Source organism: Aspergillus steynii, assembly GCF_002849105.1.
Source record: "Aspergillus steynii IBT 23096 chromosome Unknown P170scaffold_5, whole genome shotgun sequence".
NCBI lineage: Eukaryota > Fungi > Ascomycota > Eurotiomycetes > Eurotiales > Aspergillaceae > Aspergillus > Aspergillus steynii.
The window spans coordinates 1,968,432-1,995,458 of NW_020194402.1; the positions used below are offsets into that span (position 1 = coordinate 1,968,432).

The window sequence follows — 27,027 nt, forward strand, 5'->3', positions numbered from 1 at the left end:
TCCGTCTCTGCCGAACGATCTGCAGGATCCGCCTATTGCCTTGGTGTGAAGTTTTTTCTTTCTCCCCAAAAAAGAAGCGTGGCTCAATGCCCTGTTTAGTGATAGTCTAGCACGGCTAGTCCGTGGGCCAAGGGCTGGCCAAGTGGCGCGGAGGAAAATCTACTCGTATTCATTTCATTTGGTGCGACACGTGCTGGCTATCGTTCATAATCATGTTCTGAGCCAGGACAGCCAGACGATAGCCGGAGCCACTTTTGGCCCGTAGCGCTTGGATGGTTGGCCGCGATGAAATCCGCGGCTGAGCCATCCCCACTAAGACAAAGGCTATTGTTCAGACCGTTGGGCCGCCGCTCGACGGAAGTTGTCTCTGACAGGCCTGTCAGGCCTGGTGCCTTACGGGGTATATTTGGTGACGAGATCCAATAGGGCCTCGTTGATTTGGTCGGGGTGGGTAGCGTTGAGATAATGGGCACCCCCTTCGATCATTACGAGTTTGGCCTCCATGGACGAGGTGAAAAGTTGAATTTGTTCGCCTGGAACGGTCTTTCCGAATGGCGTGTCTTCCGTTCCCTTTGAGGCGTCGGAACATCAGCACCGCTTTGCAGAGATCCGAAGGAGCCATAATCACTCACCTGTAACCAGTAGACTGGACATTTAATGTCTCTTAGTCGCAGTAGCAGTCCGTCTCTCTCCAACAGACAAAGCACCGCCATCCGCGCCTTTCTTCGGCCCTCGTCACCTTGGTAAACTTCCTTCAAGGTCTTGGTCCAGAACTCGCTGGATTCGGTCGTCGCCGCTGCTCCGAAACCGAAGCCGCCCACCATGCCACACCACGCATCATCGATGACAAAATCCGGGGTAGCCGAGGCACTCGTCCATTTCTCGAAGAAGGGCTTGAGAATGGGCGTGGGATCCCAACACCCCTTGGATCGCGAGTCTTCCGACTCAGAGTCCATCGAGGTACCAAGGGGCATGAGACCGAGAATCTACCGGCAGAATAAGGGAAGTGATTAGCATGTGACGTCCTGTCTACTCCGTCGGAAATAACCATGACGGCAACATACTCTCTCCGGCGCCAACAACGCCATGCGGGTCACCATCCAACCACCCTGACTCGTTCCCAAAGCAAACGCCTTCTGAATGCCGAAATGATCCATCACCTGCAATGCCATAACGGCTGTATCCCAGTAGGTAAAATGGTCGGAGGGAGAGCTGGTTGCGCCATGACCGAGAGGCTCAATGGCCAGCAAGTTCATCGCATCCGTCAGGCGACTGCTGTTGAACTGATCCCGGTAGAGCGAGACAGTCATACACATCGAGTTGATGAGAACGCATGTCGGTTTGGCGGGGTCGTAGCGGTCGTTGGAGAAGGCGTAACCGGCCTTGATACCGCCGAGATGGGGGACCTGAACGGTTTTGGTAGCGGCCATCTTGAGAGAGGATGTAGTGATTGCGTAGTTGAGAGGGAAAGGTTCCTATTTGCAGCGTTGAGCAGAACGAAGCGCCGAATTGCTCATACATATCATGGGCGACCCCTCCAGGTGGTCGAGTACAGCCATGACCAACTCTATTACCGGATGGAGTAGGACTCGAGGACTACGGAGTCCACACGCGGCAGACGTAGCTCACCGACTTGTGAGACATGGGCTAACTCCAATTGATCTTCACCCATGACAGGATTTTGAAGACGTGGAAGGTTCGGGCGAGGCACCGAATTGGGAGCGATCAGCGACGGACGGGTTCCGCCAGAAGATGGAGTCGTCCCGCCGTCAGAAGTTGGAGTCGCCGAGTTATTGCCGGCGCAAGTGTCGAAAATATAAATAGGACGGAAATGAACGCTCTAGCTTGCTGCACGAACACAATTATGGTTATTAAATCCACCGAGCCATGGCCCACGATCCGGTGGCATGGAAATCAGGCATTGAAGGCAATAAGCCGCACCTCATGAGCGCATTGTTCATGGATTTCATTCTCGATCGATGCATGCATAATCCTGCAGCAATGCAGCAGCAGTGCAGCTGCGGCAATGACACTTCCGGAGCTAAAAGGATGCCCCGACGTGCATCACATCTCTTTATGAAGCTGATTGATTGTTGACGGGCCGTGTCAACGTCCAACTCGATGGTTTAAGGCTACCGTGTAGGTAGGGAGTCTGTACTCTCCGTACTGTAGAGCGAAGGAAGAGAATGGAAGAGAAAGAGAAAGAGAGAGAGAGAGAGACAGAAGACGAGGCAGAGAGACTGAGATCACCTGTGCCTGACAGTACCCGGTAATCTATACAGACGCTTGCCCTACTGGGACTAGACTATCGGACTGGAGCGCATGACAGAATAGAACTAGCCCCAGTTGGGAATAGTTCATACCGACCCATACGGTACGGTCCAGGCCAACTGGCAGCTGCCGTGGCCCAGTATTAACGCCGTCAATTAATTCGCCGACCGACAGATCCAGATCGGACCTCTCAATAATGGATGATGCAAGGTACAGTACTATTACATCGACTATATGCCATGGTGCAGACATTTTAGTCGGCAATCGCGGTATTATTCTCGGTATAGAGAATTCTCCGGATGGAGCACACATCAGACAAAGACTTCAGCCCTTGCGGTGTTGCCTTCGAGTGATGGTCATGGTTTGACCCCCTTGCAAGCAGCTCCGGTGTCACCTCGATGTCGACATGTCAGACTAACGTCAGGGCTCGAAAATCAGGTCGCATGCTATCCTTCCAATCACCATCCACGACGCAGGACCGGCGGAATCGAGAACCACTCAAATCCGTCAAACGCGCTGACAGTGTTCGCCACGAACGACCCCCTGAACCAGAGCCAGACCGGGTCTCTCTCAATTTCCACTACTACTGGCTCTCAGACCGAACCAAAGACAGACAAGACTTGACTTCCGCCTGAATAAGTGGGGGCTAGACCGTTTGCGCTTGGCGAATAGGCGACTTGCAGGGCGAAATGGATCGAGATCGATCCGCGCACACACGTCGGAGCCGTAAGGCTGTCTTGGTCGGTCACAGAGGATGTGATAGATGCCCTCCGGAGACTGGTCATAGGGCCGGGTAATAAGGAGCTGGGCAATGAATCAATTTCCACCGGCCTTTGGAAGGAATGCCTGCAGGAACGGATCGACGAATTGCGGTCTCCCAGGAACCGAAAGAATGGGTGAAAGAATGAGACGAGAGGCAAGAGGCGTAGGGTGAAACATCGCCCCCGTGTTGGTGCCTGCGCCCTCAGGCTGGTCCCGTCTTTTCTTTTTTTGGATCTGCTCTCTGGTGCTTCGTCTTTCTTTTCCTCGCGTCTTCGTCCGGTCCTTTCCATTCCTCTCGCGGTCGGCCATTTCTCCTCTCTCGTCGACTTCCTTCTGCCACCCTTCCTGTCGTTCCAATTGACCACGCTCCTTTGGTTTTCTCCCAGTTCCCACGCGTTTTCCTCGGTTCGACCCACCACCCCCCACAACAACCTGTCCAGAACGAGATCTGCGATTGAATCCCCTCACGATCTCTCAATCGTTTGGCAAAATTCATGTCTCTCATTTGACGGTCTCGTGTCGCTGATTCGCTCACTGGCTACCAATTTTTGTTCGGTCAAACTTAGTCCTCGTGGGGCTGCAGGACAGCCTCTGCTGTTCTAGTCCTTCCAATTCCAACCCTAGCCTTATATTTCCAGGCCAGCGTCGCCCACCGATCGTTTCCTCGAATAAATGTCTGGCCGTCCTGGCTTCGCCGAAAAGCGACTCTCCGTCCATCGTTTTCAACAGATCTCCGACAATCCGCAGGAAGAAGGCATGGCCAATCCGAACGATGTGACCATCGAAATTCCGTTGAGCACCGTTCCCAGCCGGGGTGGTGTCCGGAACCCCAGTGTCAATACTCCCGTGTCGCCCAATCCATATCAACCGCCCGGTGGGAGCCCGAATCCCAATGCGAGTGAAAAGACGGAGTTGGTGCCAGGCACGGGCCCGGGCCGTCGTAGGAGGGTCGATACTATGGGGGCTTCGGTGGAGGAGAATGAGGACGGGACGATCACTAGCATGGGTCGCATCTACCAGAAGATCCTCAACTTCTCCATTGTCACTCGATATATGCTCTACGTTACGCCGCTTGCCATATTGATTGCCATCCCGATCATCGTGGGTGCGACGGTCGCGCAGGACGCGACTATCGGCGGCGTGCCTGTACACTGGTTTTTCACCTGGATCGAAGTGATCTGGTTGAGTTTATGGGTGGCCAAATTGGCCGCCCGTGTTTTGCCTTATGTTTTCCAAGTCCTGTGCGGTTTCGTCAGCTCGGGGACGCGCAAGTATGCCTTGATTCTACATCGGCTGCAGATCCCCATCGCAACCGTGATCTGGACTGTGATCTCCCTCGTGACGTTCTTGCCCGTAGGTGTATCGTCCTGTATGCTCGAAGGACATTATCGCTGACATGCATTCCCAGATTATGACTTTGAATCCAGTGAAGCAGAAGCAGAATGATACAGGAGCCAAGTCTTGGGAGAAAAGCATGAAAAATATCCTGTTTGCCCTGTTTGTCTGCAGTCTGATCTTCCTTGGAGAGAAAGCGCTTGTCCAGCTCATCTCGATCAGCTATCATCGGAAGCAGTTTGATGCCAAGATCAAAGAGTCCAAGCGGAACGTTCATCTTATTGGACAGTTGTACGAGGCTTCGCGAAGCATGTTCCCGATGTATTGCAAAGAGTTCTGTGATGAAGATGCCGCCGTTTCCGACTTGATCACCAGCAAAGCCAGTCGCCTGCCTCGTTCGGGCTCGGCCCCCTTTCGCATGATCCGAGAAGTCGGACACGGGTTTGGCCGTATCGGTGAAAAGGTGACAGCTGCCGTGGGTGATGTAGCCCACGAACTTACCGGCAAAGAAGTCTTCAACCCCAATTCGGCCCGGTCCGTCGTTACCTTGGCGCTGGAGAGGAAGAGGTCGTCGGAGGCGCTGGCCCGTCGGATCTGGATGTCGTTTGTCATCGAGGGCCGCGAGGCTCTGTATCACGACGATATTGTGGAAGTGCTGGGCGCAGGAAAGGAAACCGAGGCGGATGAGTGTTTCCAGATCCTCGACCGGGATGGAAACGGCGACATTAGCCTGGAAGAGATGATCTTGGCCGTTGCAGAGATCGGGCGGATGCGCAAATCATTGACCCACAGTTTGCATGATGTGGACCAGGCGATTCATGTTCTCGACAATCTCCTGCTCACAGTCGCGTTCGTCGTCAGTCTGCTGGTTTTCGTCTCCTTCGTGACGAGTGGGTTCGGTACTGTCATTGCTGCCGGGGCTACCTCCCTCTTGTCCCTGAGTTTCGTCTTTGCCACCACTGCCCAAGAAGTCCTGGGCTCTTGTATCTTCCTGTTCGTGAAGCACCCATTCGACGTTGGAGATCGGGTGGATATTGAAACCAAACCCTACTACGTCGAGCGTATTTCTCTCCTCTTCACCGTGTTTCGCAACGTCACCGATCACCGCATCACACAAGTTCCCAATGTTATTCTCAACACTTTGTGGATCGACAACTTCACTCGCTCCAACGCGATGCATGAGACGCTGACCATCCCTGTCAAGTTCGAAACGACGTTCACTGATATCCAGAACCTTAAGGAGGAGATGGAGCATTTTGTGCGCGACAAAGACAACTGCCGTGACTTCCAGCCCGACCTTGATGTCGATGTCGTGGGTGTTGGAGATATGGATAAACTGGAGCTGAGCGTCAGCATCCTCCACAAGTCCAACTGGTCGAACGAAAGCGTTCGGGCCGCACGCCGCTCGAAGTTCATGTGTGCCCTCGTCTCCGCAGTGCGCAAGATCCCGATCCGCGCGCCTGGTGCCGAAGAGCCGACGGAGGACGCGAACGATGACGAGGGGAAGCCAGACGGAGACGGTGCGGCCAAGAATGACACGACCGACAAGAGCACCGACGGGGCAATGAGCCGTGCGAGCACCGCCAACGCCCCTCAAGGGCTTGGTCTGACCGGTGCCGACTCCAAATCCACCGGATTCGATCTCGGTCGGTCATCCGGATCGCTGCAGCACCGTAACCGGGGCGGCGAAGCTTCCAGCAGCATCTTCAGCGAGGGTCTCTCCCCTGAGCACGCACGCATGCGGTCCCCCGCGCAGGAGGAGATTCGTGATGGTCCGGACGGTGACAACTACCAAACCCCTGCCGCCTCGCCGGAACAGGGCCAAGCGACGCACCTCAATGTGAACCAATACGGTAGTCTCGAGCGAACCGCATCGACAGGCCATCGGAAGGCAGGAACCCGGTCGTCCGTTCCAATGGCCACGGGGGGTGTTCCCATTCTGGCCGCACCGGTGCCGCAGCGTCCGTCGCAGACCGTCGCGCCGGAATACTACAACTATGCCGGCAACTATTACGACCCGCAGGACGGGCCTTACGATCCCAACCAGCCCTTCGAGCTGCCTTCGGCGCGGGATGCCTCGCCTGCGGGTCCCAACCAAGGTCAGGAAGAACCCTCGCCTTATCAGCGCGGGCCTGCCTCTCCCAGCCAGGGCCGGTACGAAGCCGAGCATGAACAGATGCCGGGCTCGTTCGTGTCCCGACGGCCACCACATGCAGGACAGTGATCCTGAAAAAGAAATAAAAGAAATAAAAAAGAATCTACCGCTTTGATATCAATACAATATTTCGGAAGTAAGAAGGGAAAGAAAGATCAGCGCAATGTGTGAATGATGTTTGTATTCTTTTGGTTAATACCAGCGTACGAGCGGGGCGAATTTGTCTGGAATATTTTAGCAATCGGGAATATAATTAGTTCTCGTATCATTTTGGTTACTGGACAATGATGCTTTCGCATTGACAATGAGATATTGTATGAGATGATGGCTATAGTACATACAAGCGTCCATCCCGACGCTGTTTACTTCCGAGGAAGGAAAAAAACCTCCCGTAAAAGTGAGATACAGAATGGCATATCGACAAAAACAACCCGCCAATTACCGCGAATTCGACTCCTTCCAGGGATACGACACGGGGTCATCCTTGCGCACCCAGATCTTGGACTTCCTCTTGTTCAGGACGTGCTCCACAAACACCTCGCGGGTATGCTCAGCCTTGAACTTGCGAATGTATCTCGGATCCCACAGCTCGCTGGCAATGCCCAGGTCCTTGCAGCAGCGGACGAGCGCATTGGACCGACACCCCTCGGTGGCGGTGGGAATGCCATCGGGCGAGAAATAATCCTGCTCGCCACGAGCGACCGACACGAGTCTACATCCCCATCGCATCACGATCAGCATTCATCCACATTCCTCGTAACAATATAAACCCAGGATATAAAAGAAAAGAGAAACCTACCGTCCATTACACACCAACGCATACTCCCTCGTCACGGTCTTCGGCGTCACGATGCTCTCGCTGCGCGGCACGAGCCCCCACCCGCCGGGCCCGAACGCGCGGTTCAGGATGCGCCGGTACTTGATCTCAGGCAGGTAGAGGATGCCGTCGGGCTTGATCTCGACCTCGGCGGGGTCGCACGGGGCCAGGAGGATGTCGGCGGCTTCCTTGGGGAAGGGGGCGGCGCTGAGCCCGTGGAAGGACCGCGTCCAGTCGATCTTCTCCTCCGCGGAGACGTCCAGCTCCAGCGGCTTGTCGGAGAGGCCGGTCTTGGAGATGTTGGCCGTCGTCTGGTGCGACGGCGTCTGGGCGACGATGCGTGCGGCGCGCTCTTCGGCGGGGGAGGGTGCCGGGGAGGTGGGTTTGGGGGTGGTGGGCGTGCTGGAGCTGCCGTTGGGAGCTGCTGGTCGGGGTGGTTGTTGCTGTCTGGATACGGCGGACTGCGTGAAGGTTCGTCGGGGGAGGAAACGAGCGGGCGGTGCTCGAGTGAGCAGGGACTCTGCCGTCCGGAGCGAGTGAGAGAGACGAGGGAGGGACATGGTTGGGGGGGATTGAGGGGATTGCAAGAGATGGAGAGACAGAAACAGAGAACGAGAGATACGAGCAAATCGGGATGCCGCAAAGGGAAGTCAGCTGCACGTCACGTGATGTGAATGGGCCTCCAGTAGATGGAATAGACCCAGGAGATCCAGTGGACGGAGTAGAGTAGATGGATTGAGTCAGAATCTATGGTACAGGTGCAGCAGAATGAATAGTATACAGCCCGGGGCCAGATGCATGAACTAGAGTATTGTCCTGCTCCGGGGTATTCGCAGGCCGTCACGCATCCTGGGTCTGAGTGCGCTGGTCGTTGCCCTGGCGCTTCCAGCATTCGCGAAAAGCCTCCATCTATGGATCGCACAGAGTGAGAGACAGTCAGTGTATTTCCATCAAGAGAGGACCACTCTAGGAGGTTGTATGGCTGCAATGGGAGATGCTGGAGCCCCTGCCTCTATCGCCGACCGACTCACCTCGTCCTTGCAACTGCGCCAATCCTTTTTGGCAAAATAGCAGTCATTCATCTTGTCCTGCTCCACTGCACGTTGTCAATGGACACTGAGCCTTCCAAAGCAAACCGAACCATGGGGGAGGGTAGCGTCGCCTACCTGCGCAGCCCGTACTGAAGATCCGCTTGTCCCTGACCTCCGATCAGCTCCGCTCGCTCTCGTCGCTCTCCGTCGGAACAGCTACTCACCAGTCGTCAGGTTCGTCGTCGTCGTCCACTTCCACGGGCGGGTTTTGGACTTGTTCTTTCTGCGACATTGTACTGGAATTGCACTCAGGATCGGGGGTGTGTCTGGAGGATCGAGTTGCGTTGCTCGGAATTGCTGATTGATTATCAGATCTCTCGTCTCCCATCGAATTCCCCGCCATGGCCACTTCCACTGCCAACGCCAACGCCAACTTGAACGGCAAAAAGGTCAACGTCCTGGTGTATTCCGGTGTGTCATCTCCCATCCTTTCATCTACGAGAATTACTTGCTAATTGTGTTTTTCCGACCAGGAAATGGAACCACCGTCGAATCCGTCCGCCACTGCCTCTATACCCTGCGCCGCCTTCTGGCCCCTCATTATGCCGTGATCCCCGTGACGGCCGATATGCTCATTAAGGAGCCTTGGACCCTCACCTGCGCCTTACTGGTGATCCCCGGAGGCGCCGATCTGGGATACTGCCGGGCTCTCAACGGTGCGGGCAACCGCCGCATCGAGCAGTTTGTGCGCCGCGGGGGTGCATTCCTGGGCTTCTGCGCGGGCGGATACTACGGCTGCAAGCGCTGCGAGTTTGAGGTGGGCGACAAGACTTTGCAGGTGATCGGAGAGCGCGAGTTGGCCTTCTTTCCCGGCACTTGTCGCGGCGGCGCATTTGGGGGGTTCGTCTACCACAGCGAGAGCGGGGCACGCGCGGCCGCCTTGACGGTCTCCAAGGAGGCATTGGCAGCGGGGATCGTGCCGACAGAGTTCCGATCGTATTATAATGGCGGAGGAGTGTTTGTGGATGCGGCCTCGTATGCGGACAAGGGCGTCGAGGTGCTGGCGGACTACGCGGAGGAATTGAACGTCGATGGCGGGTCGGGCGCTGCGGCCGTTGTCTACTGCAAGGTGGGCGAGGGTGCAGCTATCCTGACGGGCCCCCATCCAGAGTTGGCGATCCCCTGGAATCTGTATGTGTGAGGATGCTAACAAGACCCGGGGTGTAGGTTTGCCGCGGCCAATCTTGACAAGAGCGCCGGGGGTCCGGAGTACGCGCAGATCGTGGATGCATTGGCGGAGGATGACCGGGCGCGAACGGACTTCTTGAAGGCGTGTCTAGGGAAATTGGGGCTGCAGGTGGCGCAGAATACTACAACCGTGCCGTCGCTGTCGTCGTTGCATCTGTCCGGGCTGGACCCGGCGGACACGGAGCAGATCGTGTCGTCGCTGCGAGACGTCATCACGACGGAAGGACAGGAGGAGTATGTCAAGGACGAGAATGACACGTTCCGCCTCGAGAAGGCCGGCACATGGAGCATGGGTACCCTGAACGAAGCCCTGCCGGACAGCTCGGAGGGGATCGTCGACTACAATGCCATTACGAAGCGGATCGTGGTGCATGACGAGGTACCGTCGTCGAAAACCACGCCCTATTTCAACCACCATGCCTTCTACTCGAATCTCCGCCGATACCAGTCCCTCTCGAAGGAAGGGGCGTCTGAATTCGGGTCGAATCTGATGTACGGAGAGGTCGTGACCAGCACCAACACGATCTTGGAAAAGTGAGTCCCCTGCGATCACGTTGATGGGCTGCTCTGACCGCAGTAGGAACCCTAAGCTGTTGCGCAAACTCCCCCAGGGGTTCACGGCCAGCGCCACGACCCAGGTGGCCGGTCGAGGGCGTGGATCCAACGTCTGGGTGTCACCGGCCGGAGCCCTCATCTTTTCGACAGTGCTGCGACACCCGATCGAGAAGATGCAATCGTCGCCCGTGGTGTTCATCCAGTACCTGGCAGCCATGGCGGTGGTACAGGGGATCAAGAGCTACGACGAGGGGTACGAAGCCATGCCGGTCAAAGTGAAATGGCCCAACGACGTCTGTGAGTAAGCCCGGGTGGTTGTATGCGGTATGACAGGGATGGCTAACGAGGCGCCGCCAGATGCATTGGATCCCGAGGAGCCGGATAAGAAACGCTACACGAAAATCTCCGGGAATCTGATCAACTCGCACTTCTCCGGCAGCGAATACATCGCCGTCGTGGGAGTCGGTGTGAACGCCACCAACGCCTCGCCGACGACGTCGCTGAACGCTCTCGCCGCGCGCTTCGTGGGTCCTCGGGCGGCCCCCATCAGCCTAGAGAAGCTACTAGCGCGCATCCTCACGACGCTAGAGGACCTCTACGCCCGGTTCCTCCGCAGCGGATTTGACCGAGGGTTCGAGGAGATGTACTACAACGACTGGCTGCACATGCACCAGGTAGTGACGCTGGAGGAGGAGGGCGGCGCGCGCGCTCGCATTAAGGGCATTACGCGCGACTACGGATTGCTGCTGGCCGAGGAATTGGGATGGGACGACCGGCCGACGGGGCGCGTTTGGCAGCTGCAGAGCGACAGCAACAGTTTCGACTTTTTCCGAGGACTCGTCAAGCGCAAGGTGTAGGCGATAAAATTGTGAAATGGTGAAGTGGTGAAGGCTGGGCGAAGGCTTCGACGAGCGCCAAGGAGGCTTAGTTCGGAACTAACGGCAGGGCTGAGCAGAATTAATGTTGCGGCCTACGCCGTACAGTCGTTTAATTTCCTCGTATCCGTGAGTGTTGCTGCAAGAGACAGAGAGAGAGAGTTAATTATAGAATAGACGGTCGGCACCGCGGGTGGCCGACACGATGATCCATGGACCGGCCACAGAAGAATTCCAGAATTAATCTACACTTTGCAGCCTAGAAGAACCGTAAACCTAGAAAAATATTAGTTCCTTTTATAGTAAGAATATTACTACCGCGTAGGTGGTCATCATTCAGACAAAAAGGATTAGCGGTCATGTGCCGCGTCTTCCTTTAAAGCCTTTCGTCCTTCGCCGTTTCAGCTTTTTCTTCTTCTCCGTCTTGTCATCCCCAGATCCTCTCAGTCTTTGTGCCTGCACCCCAACTCATCCCGCATTCTGTACCACTTCGTTCTTTCATCATGTTCAACTTCGCCTGGTTCAAGTCGTCCAAGGAAGAGGCTCCTGCGGCCACCTGGAACGCCAACACGTTGACCATGGAGCAGCCTTCCAGCCCGGCGGCTCCCCAGCAGCAGCAGCAGCAACAGCAGGTGGTGACCGACCAACCCGTACGTCGCACTCGCTTCTTTGTTTCCCCGTGGGAAATTGGATGTGTCGCTAACCAGGACTTGGCTATTCTCAGTCCTCCCAGGAACCCATGCAAATGACCCTCCGAGGCGGTGGTTCGGGCGGCGTCTGCTGCGGAATGTGAGTGGCTCTCCTGATTGATCTTCTTCTCCTTCCGATCCTAATGGTTTCTCGAAATTAGCTGTGCCGGTCTCGCCTGCTTCGAATGCTGTGAGATTTGCTGTTAAGATGTTTGGATTTGACGATGGTTATGATACCCGAAATATTCGTGTTGCGATTTCTTTTTTTCTTCATTTCAATTTTTTTTCTGGTCATGTCAGGCTATTCATAATATTAGTTGATCTGCTGCAAGGTGGCAGCCATTTATGTCATCTCTTCGACTGAATAGGAGCTGATCTGTTATCCCGTCATGGCTCGCATAAGTTCGGCGCTCTGTCCCGCCGTCTGTTCCACCGCTAGCAGCGATCGACACTCGATGCGACGATGCAAAAACCTGTCGAGTTGGTGCGGCGCGATGGATGGGGGCGTGGACCGGCGAATCCAAATCGACGAATTCCACATTCAGGATCATCCTTGCTAAACCGTGTCACCGGCCTCTCCGAGATGCTAACAAAATCGGGTCTCCACTCCACCGTCTTCCTTTGAAATCGGCTTTGTTACTCCATACTGCGTAGATAATGCAGTCGGCCCTTTTCTGCCTCGGTTGCTGGCAAGCGGCCCCCTCCTTCGGTTATGTCTTATAAGTAGTTTCTGGTTCGCTCGATTGGCCGTCAGTTTTGCTGGCCACGCGGAGTATTTCAATCCACCTGATACTGTCCGACTCCCTGCCACTTCCTCCTCGACAATACATCCCTTGCCTCGCCCCTCGTCCTGGTATGGGCCTTTTCCTCGCCGTCGCGGCCGTGCTGCTCGGTCTGCGCATCTTGTGGAGTATCCTCACGTCGCTGCGTCATGCTCAGAATGCTCGCCAAAGACAATGTGGCCCCGTCCCCAAGTACCCCAGCGACTGGCTGGGGATTAGCACGTTACGAGAAGTGATGCGAGCCGACCATGCGAAGATGGTACCGCCGACATTCCGTGGTCGCTTCGAAACGATGCGCAAGCAAGAGAACCGACTTGTCACTACGTTCGAGCAGGTGCAACTGGGTCGCAAGAGTATTGTGACCTTCGACCCCAAGAACGTCCAGGCCGTCCTGGCGACGCAGTTTAAGGACTTCGAGCTAGGAGAGCCCAGACGGAATGCACTGCACTCGCTGCTGGGATCCGGAATTGTATGTTTCGCCCCTGAACTATCCCGCGATGTACGGCGTTACCCTCGGCAACAGGATTAATATGATATATCATGTGAACAGTTCACAGCCGACGGCGAAGCCTGGTCTCGTTCGCGCGGCCTCCTGCGCCCCCAGTTCACTCGGGATCAGATCAGCGATCTCGATCTGGAGGAACGCCACGTCCAAGCCGCCATGCGGGCCATTCCCGTCGACCAGTCGACCGGCTGGTCCCCCGCCACCGACATTCAATCCATCTTCTTTCGGCTGACGATTGACTCGGCGACGGAGTTCTTGTTCGGCGAGAGCGTCGACAGCCAGACTGCCGTGGTGAACGGCGACGTTAGCGATGACAAGTTCCCTTACTACTTCGACCGCGGCCAGTGGTACGCGGCGCAGCGTGGCCGGTTGGAACACTTCTACTGGATGGCCAACAACAAGGAAAGCCGCTTCATGGACTCTCAGGTGCGCTCCTACGTGGACCGCTTCGTGGCCAACGCCCTCGAGCGGCGCCAGAACGGCGACATGGAGAAGTCCGCCACGGATTCGCAGCAACCCTACAACTTCCTGAACGGACTCGCGACCATTACCCAAGACCCCGTCGAACTGCGCTCGCAGCTGCTGAACATCCTGCTGGCCGGTCGCGACACCACCGCCTCCCTGCTCAGCTGGTGCATCCTGCTCCTGGCGCGTCACCCGGACATCTTCCAGAAGCTGCGCGCCACCGTCCTCGAGACCTTCGGCACGTACGACGCCCCGCACGACATCACCTTCGGCTCGCTCAAGTCCTGCCGCTACCTGCACCAGGTCATCAACGAGGTGCTGCGTCTGTACCCCATCGTTCCCGGCAACCGGCGCGTGGCCACCCGCGACACGACGCTGCCCCGCGGCGGCGGCCCCGACGGCGAGTCGCCCGTCTACGTGCGCAAGGGCCAGTCGGTGAATTACCACGTGTTTGCGATGCAACGTCGCACGGATCTCTGGGGCCCCAACGCCGACGGCTTCGACCCGGAGCGCTGGGTCGACCGCAAGGTGAACTGGGACTATCTGCCCTTCAACGGCGGGCCGCGCATCTGCATCGGGCAGCAGTTCGCGCTGACGGAGACCGGCTACGTGCTGGTGCGATTGCTGCAGCGCTTCGATCGCATCGAGGACGTGAACCCGCAGCAGGAGGTTCGGTACGGGCTGACGCTGACGCTGGCACCGGCCGACCCGGTGACGGTGCGCCTGCACGAAGCCCCTGCCACGGCGTAGTGGCTGGATCAAATGTATTAGTATATAGCAAGGCGGAAGAGGACAATGACGAATCGCGGGGTTCATAGACGAGGATACGAATTTCTTGACTAGTAGCGTTGGTTCAAGTGTGTAATTTCATCAGCTCGACTTCACTGTATTTTTCACATCTTATCATTCTGTCAGAACGTCAGTTGTGCATATTCTACAGCCTCATTTCTATCGCATCCGCTTGTGAAGTACGATTTCGATTATTTAACCAATTAGTCATCCTGAAACCTCGAACGTAATCGACAACTTCAATCCTACGGAAGATTGAACATCCCGGACGAACATGAGGCGCTACACGGCCGTGCAGCGGCGTAGGATCGTGATAGCGGCGACTGCATTGATTATCATGGCGATCATAGTCGTCCACGAGGAGGGCAGGCGCAGAGAACGGCGTCACCGGTTAGAAAGAACCCAGAGGTCGGACGAATCTCCTAATCCTTCGATCATGTACTAACGCCGTCCTCCAGGCGTCATCGTCGCCGGCTGCGTCGTCGGGTGCCGCATTCTTCTGAAGATGAAGAATCCTCCGATTACCAGTATACACACTTGCAGCCGGCCAGGCGACCTGGAACAAGGCCACCTGGGGCGTTGTGATGTTTGTGCTGGGAAGAGAGTGGGAGTGGGCGAGGATGAGCAAGGCGAGGAAGCTGGGGACTGGCTGTGAAGAAGTTAGGAGCGATTTGAGCACATGTTCGAGCTCTTGACAAGGAACCGGAAGTAAAGTTCCTCTGAAGATAAGCTGCAGAAGGAGACTAACCAGAACCCTGGAAAGAGTGGATTATGAAGTCATACCCATCGACCGCCCCGTTGTCACGAACCACCACGGGAATCCGGCATACCGATTGACCCAGTCTCTTGACGAGTCCCTTGGAATGTATCCCGATCGATGGAACTGGGAGTCGGCCGAGTCGATCGACGTCATCGCCAGGCCAATCCGGGAGAATAACATCATCCATCCCAACGGCCTATGGCCCTATATAATTAACCAGCCCTATCCTTGCCAAGGCATTTACAGACCTTCATGGACCAACTCAACCCCTTTAAAGGCCGATAGTTTAAACTAATTCTGAAACTATGTCTCCACCCAACCCTACGCCCTTCACCTACGAAAACGAGATCTACCAAGCGGGTCTCCAGAACCAAAAACCCTCCCTTACCTTCAACGCTCTGGAATGGGAATCTCTCGCAAAGGCACAACTCCCAGCCTCCGCATTCGGCTACGTCCACGGCTCAGCGGGGACACGCTCCACCGACACCAACAACCAAAACGCCTTTAAGAAATGGGGCATCCTGCCTTCCCGCCTCGTCGCCAGCGACTTCCCAGACCTCTGCACCACCCTATTCGGCGACACCTACGACTATCCCGTGGCGATCGCCCCCGTCGGCGTGCAGCGCATCTTCCACCGCGACGGCGAGACCGCCACCGCGAAGGCCGCCGCTAGCGAACACGTCCCGTACATCCTCAGCACGGCGTCGTCCACGGGCATCGAGGACGTGGCAGACGCCAATGGCGACTCCCACCGTTGGTTCCAGCTCTACTGGCCGCTGAACGAGCACAACGACATCACCGCCAGTCTGCTATCCCGGGCCCGCGCCTCCGGCTACAAGGTGCTCGTGGTCACGCTGGACACGTACATCCTGGGCTGGCGGCCCAGCGACCTCGACAACGCGTATAACCCGTTCCTGGTGGCGGATGACATCGGCGTGGCGATCGGGTTCACGGACCCCGTCTTCCGGGCGAAGTTCCGCGCCAAACACGGCAGGGAGATCGAGGAGGATGTCGGCACCGCGGCGGCGGAGTGGGCGCATACGGTGTTCCCGGGGCTGAGCCATGGGTGGGAGGATCTGGCGTTCTTGAAAGAGCACTGGGATGGGCCGATTGTGCTGAAGGGGATCCAGACGGTAGCGGATGCCAAGCGGGCAGCGGAGTATGGGGTGCAGGGGGTGGTGGTGTCGAACCATGGCGGACGGCAGCAGGACGGGGGCGTTGGGTCGTTGGACGTGTTGGCGGAGATCGTGGACGCCGTGGGGGATCGGCTGGAGGTGCTGTTTGACTCGGGGGTGCGGTGTGGTGCGGACATCGTGAAGGCGCTGGCGCTGGGCGCGAAGATGGTGCTGGTGGGCCGGCCGTATGTGTATGGGCTGGCGTTGCGGGGGGAGGAGGGCGTGCGCCATGTGTTGAGGAGCTTGCTGGGAGATTTCAATCTGACGCTGCATTTGTCGGGGATTCCGTCGGTGAGGCCAGAGCATTTGAATCGGGAGGTGTTGAGGCGTGTGGATAGTTAGGATGTTTGGGGTTATGTGTATAATATGATGATTCTTAATGAAGCCATTGCTATATACTATACAAGACTCACTCCCACCCTTCAATCCCCCTCGAAATACTCTCCCGAATCGGCGTAAAGCCATCCTGCCCGTAGAACTCACGAAGCAAGCTCTCTGCTCGGCCCCGAGGATGAATAGTAGTGTTGTCCCGGGGGATATCTGTCGGGGCATCTGGAATGCTCCGGTTCTTCGGGCGCAGATCACGAAGAACCGCAACGGTATCTGTCCAGTGCTTCTGCTCTGCAAAGGCAAAGATGCGCTCCGACTGGACCTTGGGGTCGAGAAGACCGATGACGCAGAGCCGAGCCACGTCCTCGACGTCGACATACCATTCTGGATAGGGTCAGTTATATGAGTACAACCAAAGGCCTTGAACGTACGTTCGGGGAATTTGGCGAAGGTCGTGGCGTCTCCTCGCAGGAGTTGACGCACAGATCCCATGGTTGAGCCTGGGATTTCAGGGTGCAGGATTCTTCCAACCTAGGGCATGTATGTATCAGTTAGTAGCTACATTCTTGAAGGTATCGAAAGCGATGGACCACGCACGTTGAACGACGGCAGAACAGCATTAAAAGTGTACTGAGGATCATGCCTCTCGATCCACTTCCACGATTGACGTTCCCCTTCTGTCTTCGAGGCTGCGTAGACCGCGACGCCCTTTATATCAGCCGGGGTCTTGTCATCCCATGCCGCCGCAACGGCGACATCATCCCACGAGTCTAGCTCTGTTAACTGACGTACGAGAATTGACAGAGGACCAGTACCCACCCGCATACACCTGGCGTCCATTCGGGTCGGGCAAAATCATATATGACGCCGACGACGAGGAGGCTAACACCACCCTTCTCACGCGCTGTTTCCTCGCCGCGATCTCGAGAATGTTCAGCGTAGCCTGAACTACCCAAGGGATAATCGCATTCGGATCGCTGCTGAAAGACAAATCAGATGCCTAGTCAGACATGGTTAGTATGGACGGTTGTGTGATCATGCTTGAACGCAAGTTGTCAAGGATACTACCAGATGAATGACCCCGTCTACATCGCCCAACGCACGTTGAATGGCATCGACATCCACGAAGGAGCTGATCTGGACCGTCTCGAACGAGTCTCCGCCGTATTTCTGACGGAAGTATTCGTTCAACCATGGCTTCTCTGCGCGGACCGTCCCTCGCACGACGTACCCCAGTTCCAGGAGTTTGTCGATGACGTGGGAGGCGATGTAGCCGTTGGCGCCGGTGACGAGGATTCGAGATCCGAGAGGCAGGGCGAACGAAGCTGGATCCATGACGATGGAGAGGAAGGGAGATGGACAGACAGGTTAAAGTATGTTTTAAGGTCTGGAAGATAGTCAAAAGTTGAAGTTGTTGATTTGTAACCCCACTCGGGCTCTGCGTCGGGATTAGACTGCATGGTTGCGTCTGCATCTGCAATACATCCCCGTCACATTCTAATCCTAATGAGTACCATTGGTTTAATTATTAAAAAGCTAATAGATAACGCATTTCATACTTGAGCTAGATGTATCAATATTGAAATATCCTAGAATATACTCGACCCTATCTAAACCAAAAGATAACTACAGCATTCCCTCCAAAATCTATACCTTTGAGCATTATAAGCAAACCAGTTGATTAAATCTAAAAGCTCGTGAACAGGGCCATATCGACGGTAGCTAATAGCCCACGTATACAGGGGCTAGTAAGTCTGTTGCTTTTTATAAGCTGACATTGTCACACTCACAGACACGAGATCATTGGCCCTCTATGCCCCAGTGTTATTTTCACAAACACCAACCTCTTATTTAACCTCCTGCCCCTCCTTCTCGATCTCGTATTATTCTAACTCTGGACAAAATCCTTGCATGGACGAGTACTACCTTATATCTTATTGCCAGCTTTCCCCGGGTTCTACTTCTGCCTTCTCCTTTCATGCAAGAATGGAAGCCTCTGGTCTACCCGTATCGAGCATTCTCTCAGCTCTTAGAAAAGTCACGCCCCTTCCTGCGGATAGTGAATTTTTTCTTCTGTTTGCAGAGAACGGAATCCTTGTGCTTTTATTCGTCCTGGCATACGGGATGAACCTTTGCAATGTCACCCACCGGATACGAAAGCATGTGGTTCATGGAGACCCCAAGGAAGCATGGAGGCTGAAGGAGTCTTATAGAGATACATTTGCCCTGCAGGCCGTCTCGGTACGCTCCCTAACCTCTATGTCGACCATTCTAATGCCCAAGTAAAGGCAGCCATCATTGCCCAGATTTCCATCACAATGCTCGGTCTTGACAACATGGGCAATATCCACTGGAGTGCTACAGCCTTCACATACATGAGCATGGTCAGCGGGATCTTATCCACGTACTGCGCATTCTACATCCAGGAGAGACTCAGCACCCTCCATAGCCCCGAGGATGTCCGCGATTGGCTTCTATCGCGGCCAAATGAGCCTCTGGTTTGGCTTTCTTATACCTTCACCGGCCCACTACAGAGGACAACCGATAATGACCATCATAACCGCAACAACCGAATCCCCTCGATATTAGTTGCGTCGGCTCTATCTGCTCCTAGTGCACTCCTTAGGTTGTCGATAGTTTTCTGCTTTGTAGCGATGGCACTTTATTTGGTATTCATGTATACTGAGAACCTCGGGAGCTTAACAGGGCGTGATGCAAACATGGCGGTTCTAATCATGGTGTGTATTTACTCAATATCGTTAATCCCCCGGGTATATCTTCCCATACATTTAAGGCCGGGAGCGAGAAACGCGTCCTTAGTTATGAGTGATCCTGGGCGGCATTATGGGGCGGCAGCTAGGGTCTCTGGTGGGACTGGGAATTTATCAGATGATATACGAGATGCACTACAGGCGTCGATTCGTGCGCAGGAGACTCTGAAGGCCCTGGAGGCCCTTTTGGAGTTGTGGGAGTCTCAGTTGAGGATGCAAAATGGTGTAGAAGACCATCGCGGTGGTTGAATCCATTATAATAGTGCTTCTTTGTTCTAAATAAACATTATAATTTTGCTATACAGAAAGAAAGAGGTCATCCGCGGCGTTGTATCCCGGTATATAAAGGGGCCATGGATGGGTAGTACGATAGGCAATGTCTGGCAGCTTGCGACTAAGGCTACAACCTCCGGACTTAGTGATTCGATATATACATCTATATCGGACTGCAGGTAGCGTTCATTCATCTCCCCTTGCGTCGACCGAGAAGACTACAGAGTACAGAGTGACATAGAACTAATAGTGGTAATTCCGACGAAGGCGGGATCAAGTCAGGTGACTGTCGGGATTGGCAGGCGTCCCGGTGTTTTTTCTTTTCTTCTTCTCTTCAACCATCTACTACTCCGTAAGGTACTTTCCTATGAGCACTCATCAACACGTTTTCTCATCACCGGTGAACAGTAATGAGGCCTGCATTACCTCGAGCGCTAGATTGGCCTCTCAGACCATCATTCAAAGACTAGGCAGCTACTTATTTCCTGACAATTTCATAGTTTTTTTTCTTCGATTTACAAAGGTAATTATTCAATTAATTGATCAATCATATTAAGCCTCGTCAGTTCTTACAAAACATTAGGAAGATGGTACAGAAACCACTACAGGGTCTACTCCGTACAGCTACTCCGTACTGCTATAACAGTGGGTACTTCCTGACTATCGGTATTTCTCATTCCTCCGGAGTACAGCACCTTCGAGAACGGCGATAATGATATGTCCAACTCCCTCGAGCCACCATGGACCCATTTCATTAATCTCCCTGCGACAACCTCCCCAAGACAAGCTTTTTACCGGCCTCGCCGTCGTAAATCGCGCGTTCGGGTACCCTGAATTTCCCCGACCAGCACCTCGAGCACTCCATCGCCGTTTCATCTAAATTCGCGTGGCCCCACGCCGCATCGCAAACCGAGCAGGCTAAGCCTCAGCCGGTGTTACAGACTGCCCCCCACCGGCTGTCCACGGGTTTATCAATAATCAATAATTTGCTCATTTCATCGCAGTCATCAGTTAGTGCCTATGACCCCGGCTGACAACGCCACGCGGTCGCGAAATGAGAGACGTTCGGCGACCGTCCCCTCTTCGGCGACCTTCCCCCCTGATTGAAACCGGTTAGAGTCCAGGGACGATGGAAATTGCACTGGGGGGGGGGGGGGGGGGGGGGTTAATCTATCCGGGTCTTCGGATAGGATCGTTGGTGGTGGGCGCATCCTGGGACTCCGCCGCTCCATTGGCTCCGAAACCCGTCTCGGTTGATATGAGATTGTTTGTGGGGATTGGGAAATGACCGGCGATGGCTGCCTTGGACGGGATCATTCTATAAAGGTGGGAAGCTGGTCTGCGAGGGTTGTTTTCTTGTCACTTCTCTCACTCAAGACTGGTTTCTTGTCATTCTTTTGCTTCGTCCATTCGTTCTTGTCACTCTTTTTGCAAGTTCATACATTCGTTTCTTTTTCACTCCTTTCCATTCTTTTTCAATATGAGAATCACCAGCCTCATCATGGCCGCCAGCGCCGCTGGCCTGGTTAGCGCTTACCCTAAGCGTGACATCAAGAAGCGCGACACCGGCTTCACCTGTATGTCTTCTGGCTCTTTGAACTTTCTGAAGATGTCCTTATTGACTCCAAATAGGGTTCGGCGTCAGCGAATCCGGAGCCGAGTTCGGCGAATCCAACATCCCCGGTACTCTGGGCACCGACTACACCTGGCCCGAGACCTCCAAGATCCAGTCTCTGCGGAAGGAGGGCATGAACATCTTCCGTGTTCCCTTCCTCATGGAGCGTTTGGTGCCGAGCAAGATGACCGGCACGCCGGATTCGACCTACCTGAAGGATTTGAAGACGGTGAGTTGCCTCCACGCATCGATTGGAGAGTGCAATGGCTAATTATCTTAGACCGTCTCAGCCATCACCGAAAGCGGTGCCTATGCGGTTCTCGACCCCCATAACTATGGAAGATAGTATGTTCTTCGCCACTGTCTTGGGTGGTGCGATGTTAATGGACAATATAGCTCCGGAAGTATCATTTCCTCCACCTCGGACTTCAAGGCTTTCTGGAAGACCGTTGCCGGAGAGTTCGCCTCCAACGACAAGGTGATCTTTGATACCAGTAAGTCAACGCCCTCAGATGGCTACCGTCCAGCCTGGCTCTAACCTATCCCACTAGACAACGAGTTCCACGACATGGACCAGGACCTCGTGCTGAACCTCAACCAAGCCGCCATCAACGGCATCCGTGCCGCTGGTGCCAAAACCCAGTACATCTTCGTCGAGGGCAACTCGTACACCGGTGCCTGGAAGTGGGCCTCCACCAACGACAACCTCAAGGACCTGACCGACCCTCAGGACAAGATCGTCTACGAGATGCACCAGTACCTGGACTCGGATGGATCCGGTACCTCCGAGACCTGCTCCAGCTCTACCGTTGGTAAGGAGCGTCTGCAGACCGCCACCGAGTGGCTGCAGTCCAACAAGAAGAAGGGTTTCCTGGGTGAATTCGCCGGTGGTGTCAACGCCGACTGCGAGTCCGCCGTCGAGGGCCTGTTGTCCTACATGTCGGAGAACTCGGACGTCTGGACCGGTGCCGAATGGTGGGCTGCTGGCCCCTGGTGGGGAACCTACATGTACAGCCTGGAGCCTGAGAGTGGTCCCGCGTATGACACCTATCTGCCCATCCTGAAGAAGTACTTTGTCGATGGAACCTCTTCCTCGTCGGCCTCTGCCTCTGCCTCTGCTACCGCCTCTGCTACCGCCTCTGCTTCGTCCGGCTCCAGTGCCACCGCCAGCGTCAGCTCCGCTGCGTCGTCCGCTGCGTCGACTACGACCGCCGCCGCCGCCGCCACCACTACTGCCCCTGCCTCGTACTCGGCCCCGAACGCTCAGAACAAGGCCCCGGCTCCCACGGTCTCGGCTGCTCAGTCCTCCGCTGCCTCCGCTGTGCCTGTGAGCAGCGCTCCCTCCTCCTTCCAGACCCTCCCGGCTGCTTCCTCCGTGGCTCCTTGCAGCAGTGGCGCCGCTACTAGCAGCAGCGCGGCTCCCAGTGGCTCTGCCGGCGTGGTTGCCCACTACTACCAGTGCGGTGGTATCAACTGGACCGGCGGTACCAAGTGCGAGAGCCCTTACAATTGCGTCAAGCAGAACCCCTTCTACTACCAGTGTGTTTAAATTTTGAACAACGGGAAAGATTGGAGGTAACTCGTCTGGTGTCAGACCAAGTCCGGTATTTTTGGCTTCTATGTTAGGCATCGAACCGGATAGAACGGTGGTTGTATATAGTTCCCAGCTCTAGTAGATTTGATCGTGCCATATAATCCAGCTCATTCATAAACATCACTTCATATTGGTATCACAGGCGTAATTCCAAATCATAGACAAAGAGAGAGCGATTTCGGCCCTATTTTGAAACCTCAAATTCGAACGACCGATCTCCCTCCCCTGTCGGAACGGGCTTCGCATCGTTGTCATAAAGCGTCCGTTCAAAATACCTCACCGTGCCGTCCTGCCGCACCAGAATCACCGTCTGCTTCTGCGTCCCATACGATCCGTGCAAGTAACTCCGATCCAGCGAGTCATCGCCACCCACCCCTGACCCCTGCGCCGCCGCCCTCACCGCATCCTCCTTTCTCCCCAGCAAAGGAATGAAGATACTCTGTCGAAAGAACGGCAGATAATCCTCCGCCGTGGCATCCTCCCCCAGCTCCGGCAACGTATTGCGACTCAACAACTCCAAAAACCCGTCAATCAGCCCATCCTCTCCCTGCGCCTTGCCTTCCTCCCCACCCACATGCCCCTCAATCACCTCCTGCATCAACTTCTCCCCGTCCAAAATCTTCGGCCACGACCGGTCCTCAAACGTCGTATTACTCAGTCCGCGCGTCTCCCCCTTGTCGCCCGCCACCCAGCTAATCATCTCCATGTCCTCGCTGCGATTCGACACGATGGCCAACGGCTCCCCCACATATCCACACACCAGGCTGAAGCCGCCGACATTCCGTGCCTCCGGGCTCGCGACCATCTGCGACACGAACTCGCGCGTGCCGGTCCTCTCCCGCGGCGGGACGGTCAGCCAGCCGTTCACGATGGTGCCGCGCGACTTGTTACCCGTGGCCTCGTCGGTCGTCTTCTCGCGGTAGTTCGTCAGCACAGCGATCTTGCCGTCCGTGCTCACACCCATCCAGGTGCCGTGTGTGGCGCGCGCGAGGTCTCGGCCGCCGAGGATGTGCGTGTTGGGCTCCGGCCACCAGTTTGCGGGGGAGGTTGGGCGGTGCAGGTATTCCTATTTTTAAGAGGGTTATTTCTTTTCGCTCTCATGGTAGCTGATGGTTGATAGGAGGGGGATATTGGGAGAGGGGGTGTTTACATCTCTGTTGTTGATGACGATTAATGGGTAGGATGGATGAGCGGTGGATATTAATGCGATGCACATTGCGTTGTTGTGAGCGAGCTCAATGGAAGAAGATCACAATGGCAGGTTTGAATTTGGCAGTTATGTAGGATGATCAGTGGAAAAGATAAATATACAGGGAATATCGAAGGAATCGATCAATCGCTTGCGATGCCGATGACGAATGATCACGCGATCGGGCGGTATAGATCGTAGATTACTAGAGCAATACGGAGCAGGTTGAATGAAGAAAAGTAGAGTGAATAGAGAGTCAATGATGATTAGCAAGATGGGGAAGTGATAGTATTATGATCACCCAGAGCACAGACAGATGCGAAAGCAAAGACGGCCGCTCGGCCTTTAAAAGAGGCGATCTTGGGCATCACATGGTGCAGCCGCCGCCTGTCACGGAACGCCGATTATGTCATGCGTTGGGCCGACAGGCAGAATCTGACCGCCTGGGCGGTGATGGCGGGCAGCCCATTGTCCTTCCCAGAAGGGCTTAGTGCTCAGGTGACTCAAACTCTAAACTACCACAGATTTCACATGACCAACTGGGTCTGGTTGGAATGGAAAATAACAGAATTTGTATGGGCGGAAAAGTTTGTAGTCTTTTGTCACCACCAAAAGGGTGTTCGCGAATACAAAAATGATATAACTATGGCACATCAGAGTGAAGTATCTAAATCCGCCTTCCAATTTGTGTTATCTCCTTTTTTGCAGCTGTGGGAGATGATTGAAATCCTCCACGTTGCTTTTACTATCATTTCTTGAGATCGAGGTCTCCAGCAGTCCGTCGGCGCTCACGTGAGCGGTCACGTTGGCGGTCAGACCCGGCAGGAGCTGCCCTAGAAGGCTGCCCTAGTTTCCTATTTGGGACAGCCCGGGCATCCTGGCGGAGATGGTTTCTTGATGTTCTGGATAGAATCATGACGGAGGCGTTGATTTACCTCCTCCAAGTTTACTTTTACTGATGAATAAAATCTGGATGGCCCCAGCATTTCTTGGAATCTGCCCACTTTAGAGTTCCGCGAGATCACATGAGCTGACCCCGTCCTGCTCGCTTTGAATCGGAGAGAACAGAGTTCCGTGGCTTATCTAGTATCTACTGCTTCCATATACCGAGTGTCGACTAGACCCAACTTGATAAGCATCTCGATCGACAATCACCTGAGAAGCCATTGTGAAAACTTATAAATACGCCGCGATTCCATGCTGTCATCCGGCCATCCCCGATATCTACTACTACCGCCCCAGTTTTCTAGTACGACCAGCCATCATGACCCAGCCCGACTATGAGGTCTTTCAACTTGGAGACTGGGAGCTCCAAAGCGGAGAGAAGATTGTGAACGCGCATCTCGCCTACAAGACCTTTGGAGACCCAAAATCTCCTGCTATTGTTTATCCAACCTGGTTTTCGGGCTGTACGTCTTTCCGGGAGACCGCAGAGAAAAGAAAGAATCGCTGCGGAGGACATGCCATACGAGGGGCAGAACTAACAGGTTACACGGTCCAGTACTCAGCGACAACTACTGGCTGGTGGGGGAGGACAAGGCGCTGAATCCGCAGACGTACTTTATCGTCATCCCCGCACTGTTCGGCAATGGTCAGTCCACTTCCCCCTCGAATTACCCCGGTCCCCGTCCCTTCCCGACGGTATCCTTCTACGACAACGTCCGAGCCCAGCATGCCCTGGTCACCCAGCATCTGCGCATCGGCCATCTACGCGCCGTGATCGGATGGTCCATGGGTGCCGCCCAGAGCTACCAATGGGCCACCCAGTACCCGGATATGATGGACCTCGTAGTTCCGTTCTGCGGTTCTGCTCGCACCGCGTTGCATAACCAGGTCTTCCTGGAGGGCGAGAAAAGCGCCTTGCTGGCGGCCAAGCATGTCCAATCCGCAGGCTCGGGGAAGGGGGGAGTGCTTGGGAGTAACCAGACTTTGACCGCATGGAGCGACAATGAACGACAAATTGGGCTGAAAGCATTTGCGAGAGGCTACGCCGGATGGTGAGAATGGAATCGGCCCCATCTGGCGGAGTTGAGGATGAGGACTAATCTCCAAACAGGGGCTTCAGTCAAACCTTCTACCGCCAAAAGCTGTACGAGACCGTATTAGGCTTCCAGGGATTGGAGGACTTCCTGCAGAATTTCTGGGAAGACTGGGCTCTTAGTAAAGGTATAAATCTCCGAATTCGAGCAAGACCGATCATCGATCTGGCTAGTGGAGGTAGCCACTGACGGAGATGGTTCCTAGATCCGGATAATCTCTTGACAATGCTGCAAACATGGCAGAATGGGGACGTATCCCAGCAGGCGCCATACGATGGTGACCTTGAGAAAGCACTGGCTTCAATCCGAGCCAAGTGCTTGGTCATGCCTGCAAAGACTGATCTGTATTTCCCGTGAGTCAGATTTCACCTGCGGTGTTTCAACACTGGTTGCTGACTGGCAACGATACAGCCCGGAGGACTCCGAATATGAGGTGGCGTGCATGAAGCCAGGGATTGGTACACTTCGTGTGATTCCCTCCATATGGGGCCGTAAGTAGCCTTCTGGTTTTGTCGGCAATTTGGTGCTGATCGATCTTATTGCAGACTGGGCTGGAGGCCCGGGAGATAGCAAGGCCGATGTAAAGTGGATTGATGAGCAGTTGCGGGATTTTTTGGGGGCCAATAAGCAGGATGCATCAGTGGAGAAGATAGTGCAGGCAGGCAAGGACCTGAAGATCTAAGAGCTGAATCCGTGAAACGTGTATTGAAGTGATGTAGCTGTGAGGGAATCTCCAAGAATGAATAATAATGAATGAATGGCAGTGGCAGTCAGGTGACTGGGCTGAGTCAGCCCTGCGAACGACCCCGATCGGCCATCGCCAGTTATCAATCATCCTCCACTTCATTCAAGCTCTTCTACGCCTTCCATCCAGTTCTTTCCTTTCTCCTGGGATTTTCTTTTCTTAATTATTGGACTCGGCGGGCCTTTCATTAGTTCTGTGAATTTCTTTTGGGGTTTTCTTGCCGTTTTCTTTGTCGTTCGTTGTCTTCTCTCTTTCCT

General features: G+C 54.9%; 14 protein-coding genes across 14 annotated transcripts; 8 read left to right on the forward strand and 6 right to left on the reverse strand.

Moving 5' to 3' along the window:
* Window positions 1-13: 13 nt before the first annotated feature.
* On the reverse strand, window positions 14-1,577 carry P170DRAFT_206612 (alpha/beta fold hydrolase). Its single transcript, XM_024842787.1, has 3 exons — window positions 1,065-1,577; window positions 633-986; window positions 14-570 (listed from the first exon to the last, which is right to left on the reverse strand). The coding sequence occupies exons 1-3, from the start codon at window positions 1,428-1,430 to the stop codon at window positions 394-396; spliced, it is 897 nt and encodes a 298-aa protein (XP_024703425.1). The 5' UTR covers window positions 1,431-1,577; the 3' UTR covers window positions 14-393.
* A 1,146-nt stretch (window positions 1,578-2,723) lies between these two features.
* P170DRAFT_206609 (uncharacterized protein) lies at window positions 2,724-3,624 on the reverse strand. Its single transcript, XM_024842786.1, has one exon. It carries the CDS (start codon window positions 3,321-3,323, stop codon window positions 2,865-2,867), a length of 459 nt encoding a protein of 152 aa, XP_024703426.1. The 5' UTR covers window positions 3,324-3,624; the 3' UTR covers window positions 2,724-2,864.
* P170DRAFT_206642 (serine/threonine protein kinase) lies at window positions 3,515-6,718 on the forward strand. Its single transcript, XM_024842788.1, has 2 exons — window positions 3,515-4,386; window positions 4,442-6,718. Exons 1-2 carry the CDS (start codon window positions 3,706-3,708, stop codon window positions 6,590-6,592), a joined length of 2,832 nt encoding a protein of 943 aa, XP_024703427.1. The 5' UTR covers window positions 3,515-3,705; the 3' UTR covers window positions 6,593-6,718.
* A 100-nt stretch (window positions 6,719-6,818) lies between these two features.
* On the reverse strand, window positions 6,819-7,900 carry P170DRAFT_465594 (putative mitochondrial genome maintenance protein Mgm101; the record flags this gene model as incomplete). The annotated part of the gene is made up of 2 exons (XM_024852332.1): window positions 6,819-7,235; window positions 7,323-7,900. The coding sequence occupies 2 exons, from the start codon at window positions 7,898-7,900 to the stop codon at window positions 6,962-6,964; spliced, it is 852 nt and encodes a 283-aa protein (XP_024703428.1). The 3' UTR covers window positions 6,819-6,961.
* A 154-nt stretch (window positions 7,901-8,054) lies between these two features.
* On the reverse strand, window positions 8,055-8,715 carry P170DRAFT_437833 (uncharacterized protein). Its single transcript, XM_024849456.1, has 4 exons — window positions 8,596-8,715; window positions 8,507-8,538; window positions 8,372-8,436; window positions 8,055-8,249 (listed from the first exon to the last, which is right to left on the reverse strand). Exons 1-4 carry the CDS (start codon window positions 8,661-8,663, stop codon window positions 8,181-8,183), a joined length of 234 nt encoding a protein of 77 aa, XP_024703429.1. The 5' UTR covers window positions 8,664-8,715; the 3' UTR covers window positions 8,055-8,180.
* On the forward strand, window positions 8,548-11,275 carry P170DRAFT_437834 (biotin--[acetyl-CoA-carboxylase] ligase BPL1). The gene is made up of 6 exons (XM_024849457.1): window positions 8,548-8,691; window positions 8,744-8,842; window positions 8,905-9,541; window positions 9,599-10,153; window positions 10,200-10,471; window positions 10,532-11,275. Exons 2-6 carry the CDS (start codon window positions 8,773-8,775, stop codon window positions 11,029-11,031), a joined length of 2,034 nt encoding a protein of 677 aa, XP_024703430.1. The 5' UTR covers window positions 8,548-8,691; window positions 8,744-8,772; the 3' UTR covers window positions 11,032-11,275.
* A 277-nt stretch (window positions 11,276-11,552) lies between these two features.
* Window positions 11,553-11,945, forward strand: P170DRAFT_476774 (uncharacterized protein; the record flags this gene model as incomplete). Its single annotated transcript, XM_024853378.1, has 3 exons — window positions 11,553-11,699; window positions 11,774-11,838; window positions 11,900-11,945. 3 exons carry the CDS (start codon window positions 11,553-11,555, stop codon window positions 11,943-11,945), a joined length of 258 nt encoding a protein of 85 aa, XP_024703431.1.
* A 648-nt stretch (window positions 11,946-12,593) lies between these two features.
* P170DRAFT_360830 (cytochrome P450) lies at window positions 12,594-14,240 on the forward strand (the record flags this gene model as incomplete). Its single annotated transcript, XM_024844438.1, has 2 exons — window positions 12,594-12,989; window positions 13,071-14,240. 2 exons carry the CDS (start codon window positions 12,594-12,596, stop codon window positions 14,238-14,240), a joined length of 1,566 nt encoding a protein of 521 aa, XP_024703432.1.
* An 840-nt stretch (window positions 14,241-15,080) lies between these two features.
* P170DRAFT_437837 (lactate 2-monooxygenase) lies at window positions 15,081-16,621 on the forward strand. The gene has a single exon (XM_024849458.1). The coding sequence runs from the start codon at window positions 15,345-15,347 to the stop codon at window positions 16,554-16,556; it is 1,212 nt and encodes a 403-aa protein (XP_024703433.1). The 5' UTR covers window positions 15,081-15,344; the 3' UTR covers window positions 16,557-16,621.
* A 2-nt stretch (window positions 16,622-16,623) lies between these two features.
* Window positions 16,624-17,901, reverse strand: P170DRAFT_456781 (NAD dependent epimerase/dehydratase; the record flags this gene model as incomplete). Its single annotated transcript, XM_024851649.1, has 5 exons — window positions 17,613-17,901; window positions 17,364-17,544; window positions 17,142-17,314; window positions 16,976-17,075; window positions 16,624-16,928 (listed from the first exon to the last, which is right to left on the reverse strand). Exons 1-5 carry the CDS (start codon window positions 17,877-17,879, stop codon window positions 16,624-16,626), a joined length of 1,026 nt encoding a protein of 341 aa, XP_024703434.1. The 5' UTR covers window positions 17,880-17,901.
* Window positions 17,902-18,530: 629 nt separating this feature from the next.
* P170DRAFT_510822 (uncharacterized protein) lies at window positions 18,531-19,564 on the forward strand (the record flags this gene model as incomplete). Its single annotated transcript, XM_024854816.1, has 2 exons — window positions 18,531-18,785; window positions 18,833-19,564. The coding sequence occupies 2 exons, from the start codon at window positions 18,531-18,533 to the stop codon at window positions 19,562-19,564; spliced, it is 987 nt and encodes a 328-aa protein (XP_024703435.1).
* Window positions 19,565-20,747: 1,183 nt separating this feature from the next.
* Window positions 20,748-22,958, forward strand: egl3 (putative extracellular endoglucanase/cellulase). Its single transcript, XM_024842789.1, has 5 exons — window positions 20,748-21,165; window positions 21,221-21,432; window positions 21,484-21,548; window positions 21,600-21,697; window positions 21,755-22,958. Exons 1-5 carry the CDS (start codon window positions 21,069-21,071, stop codon window positions 22,750-22,752), a joined length of 1,470 nt encoding a protein of 489 aa, XP_024703436.1. The 5' UTR covers window positions 20,748-21,068; the 3' UTR covers window positions 22,753-22,958.
* P170DRAFT_437838 (NRDE family protein) lies at window positions 22,776-24,085 on the reverse strand. Its single transcript, XM_024849459.1, has 2 exons — window positions 23,948-24,085; window positions 22,776-23,863 (listed from the first exon to the last, which is right to left on the reverse strand). Exons 1-2 carry the CDS (start codon window positions 24,011-24,013, stop codon window positions 22,982-22,984), a joined length of 948 nt encoding a protein of 315 aa, XP_024703437.1. The 5' UTR covers window positions 24,014-24,085; the 3' UTR covers window positions 22,776-22,981.
* A 1,165-nt stretch (window positions 24,086-25,250) lies between these two features.
* Window positions 25,251-26,707, forward strand: P170DRAFT_410792 (homoserine acetyltransferase family protein; the record flags this gene model as incomplete). The annotated part of the gene is made up of 6 exons (XM_024846858.1): window positions 25,251-25,395; window positions 25,488-25,983; window positions 26,043-26,152; window positions 26,231-26,378; window positions 26,437-26,516; window positions 26,571-26,707. 6 exons carry the CDS (start codon window positions 25,251-25,253, stop codon window positions 26,705-26,707), a joined length of 1,116 nt encoding a protein of 371 aa, XP_024703438.1.
* Between the last annotated feature and the right edge of the window lie 320 nt (window positions 26,708-27,027).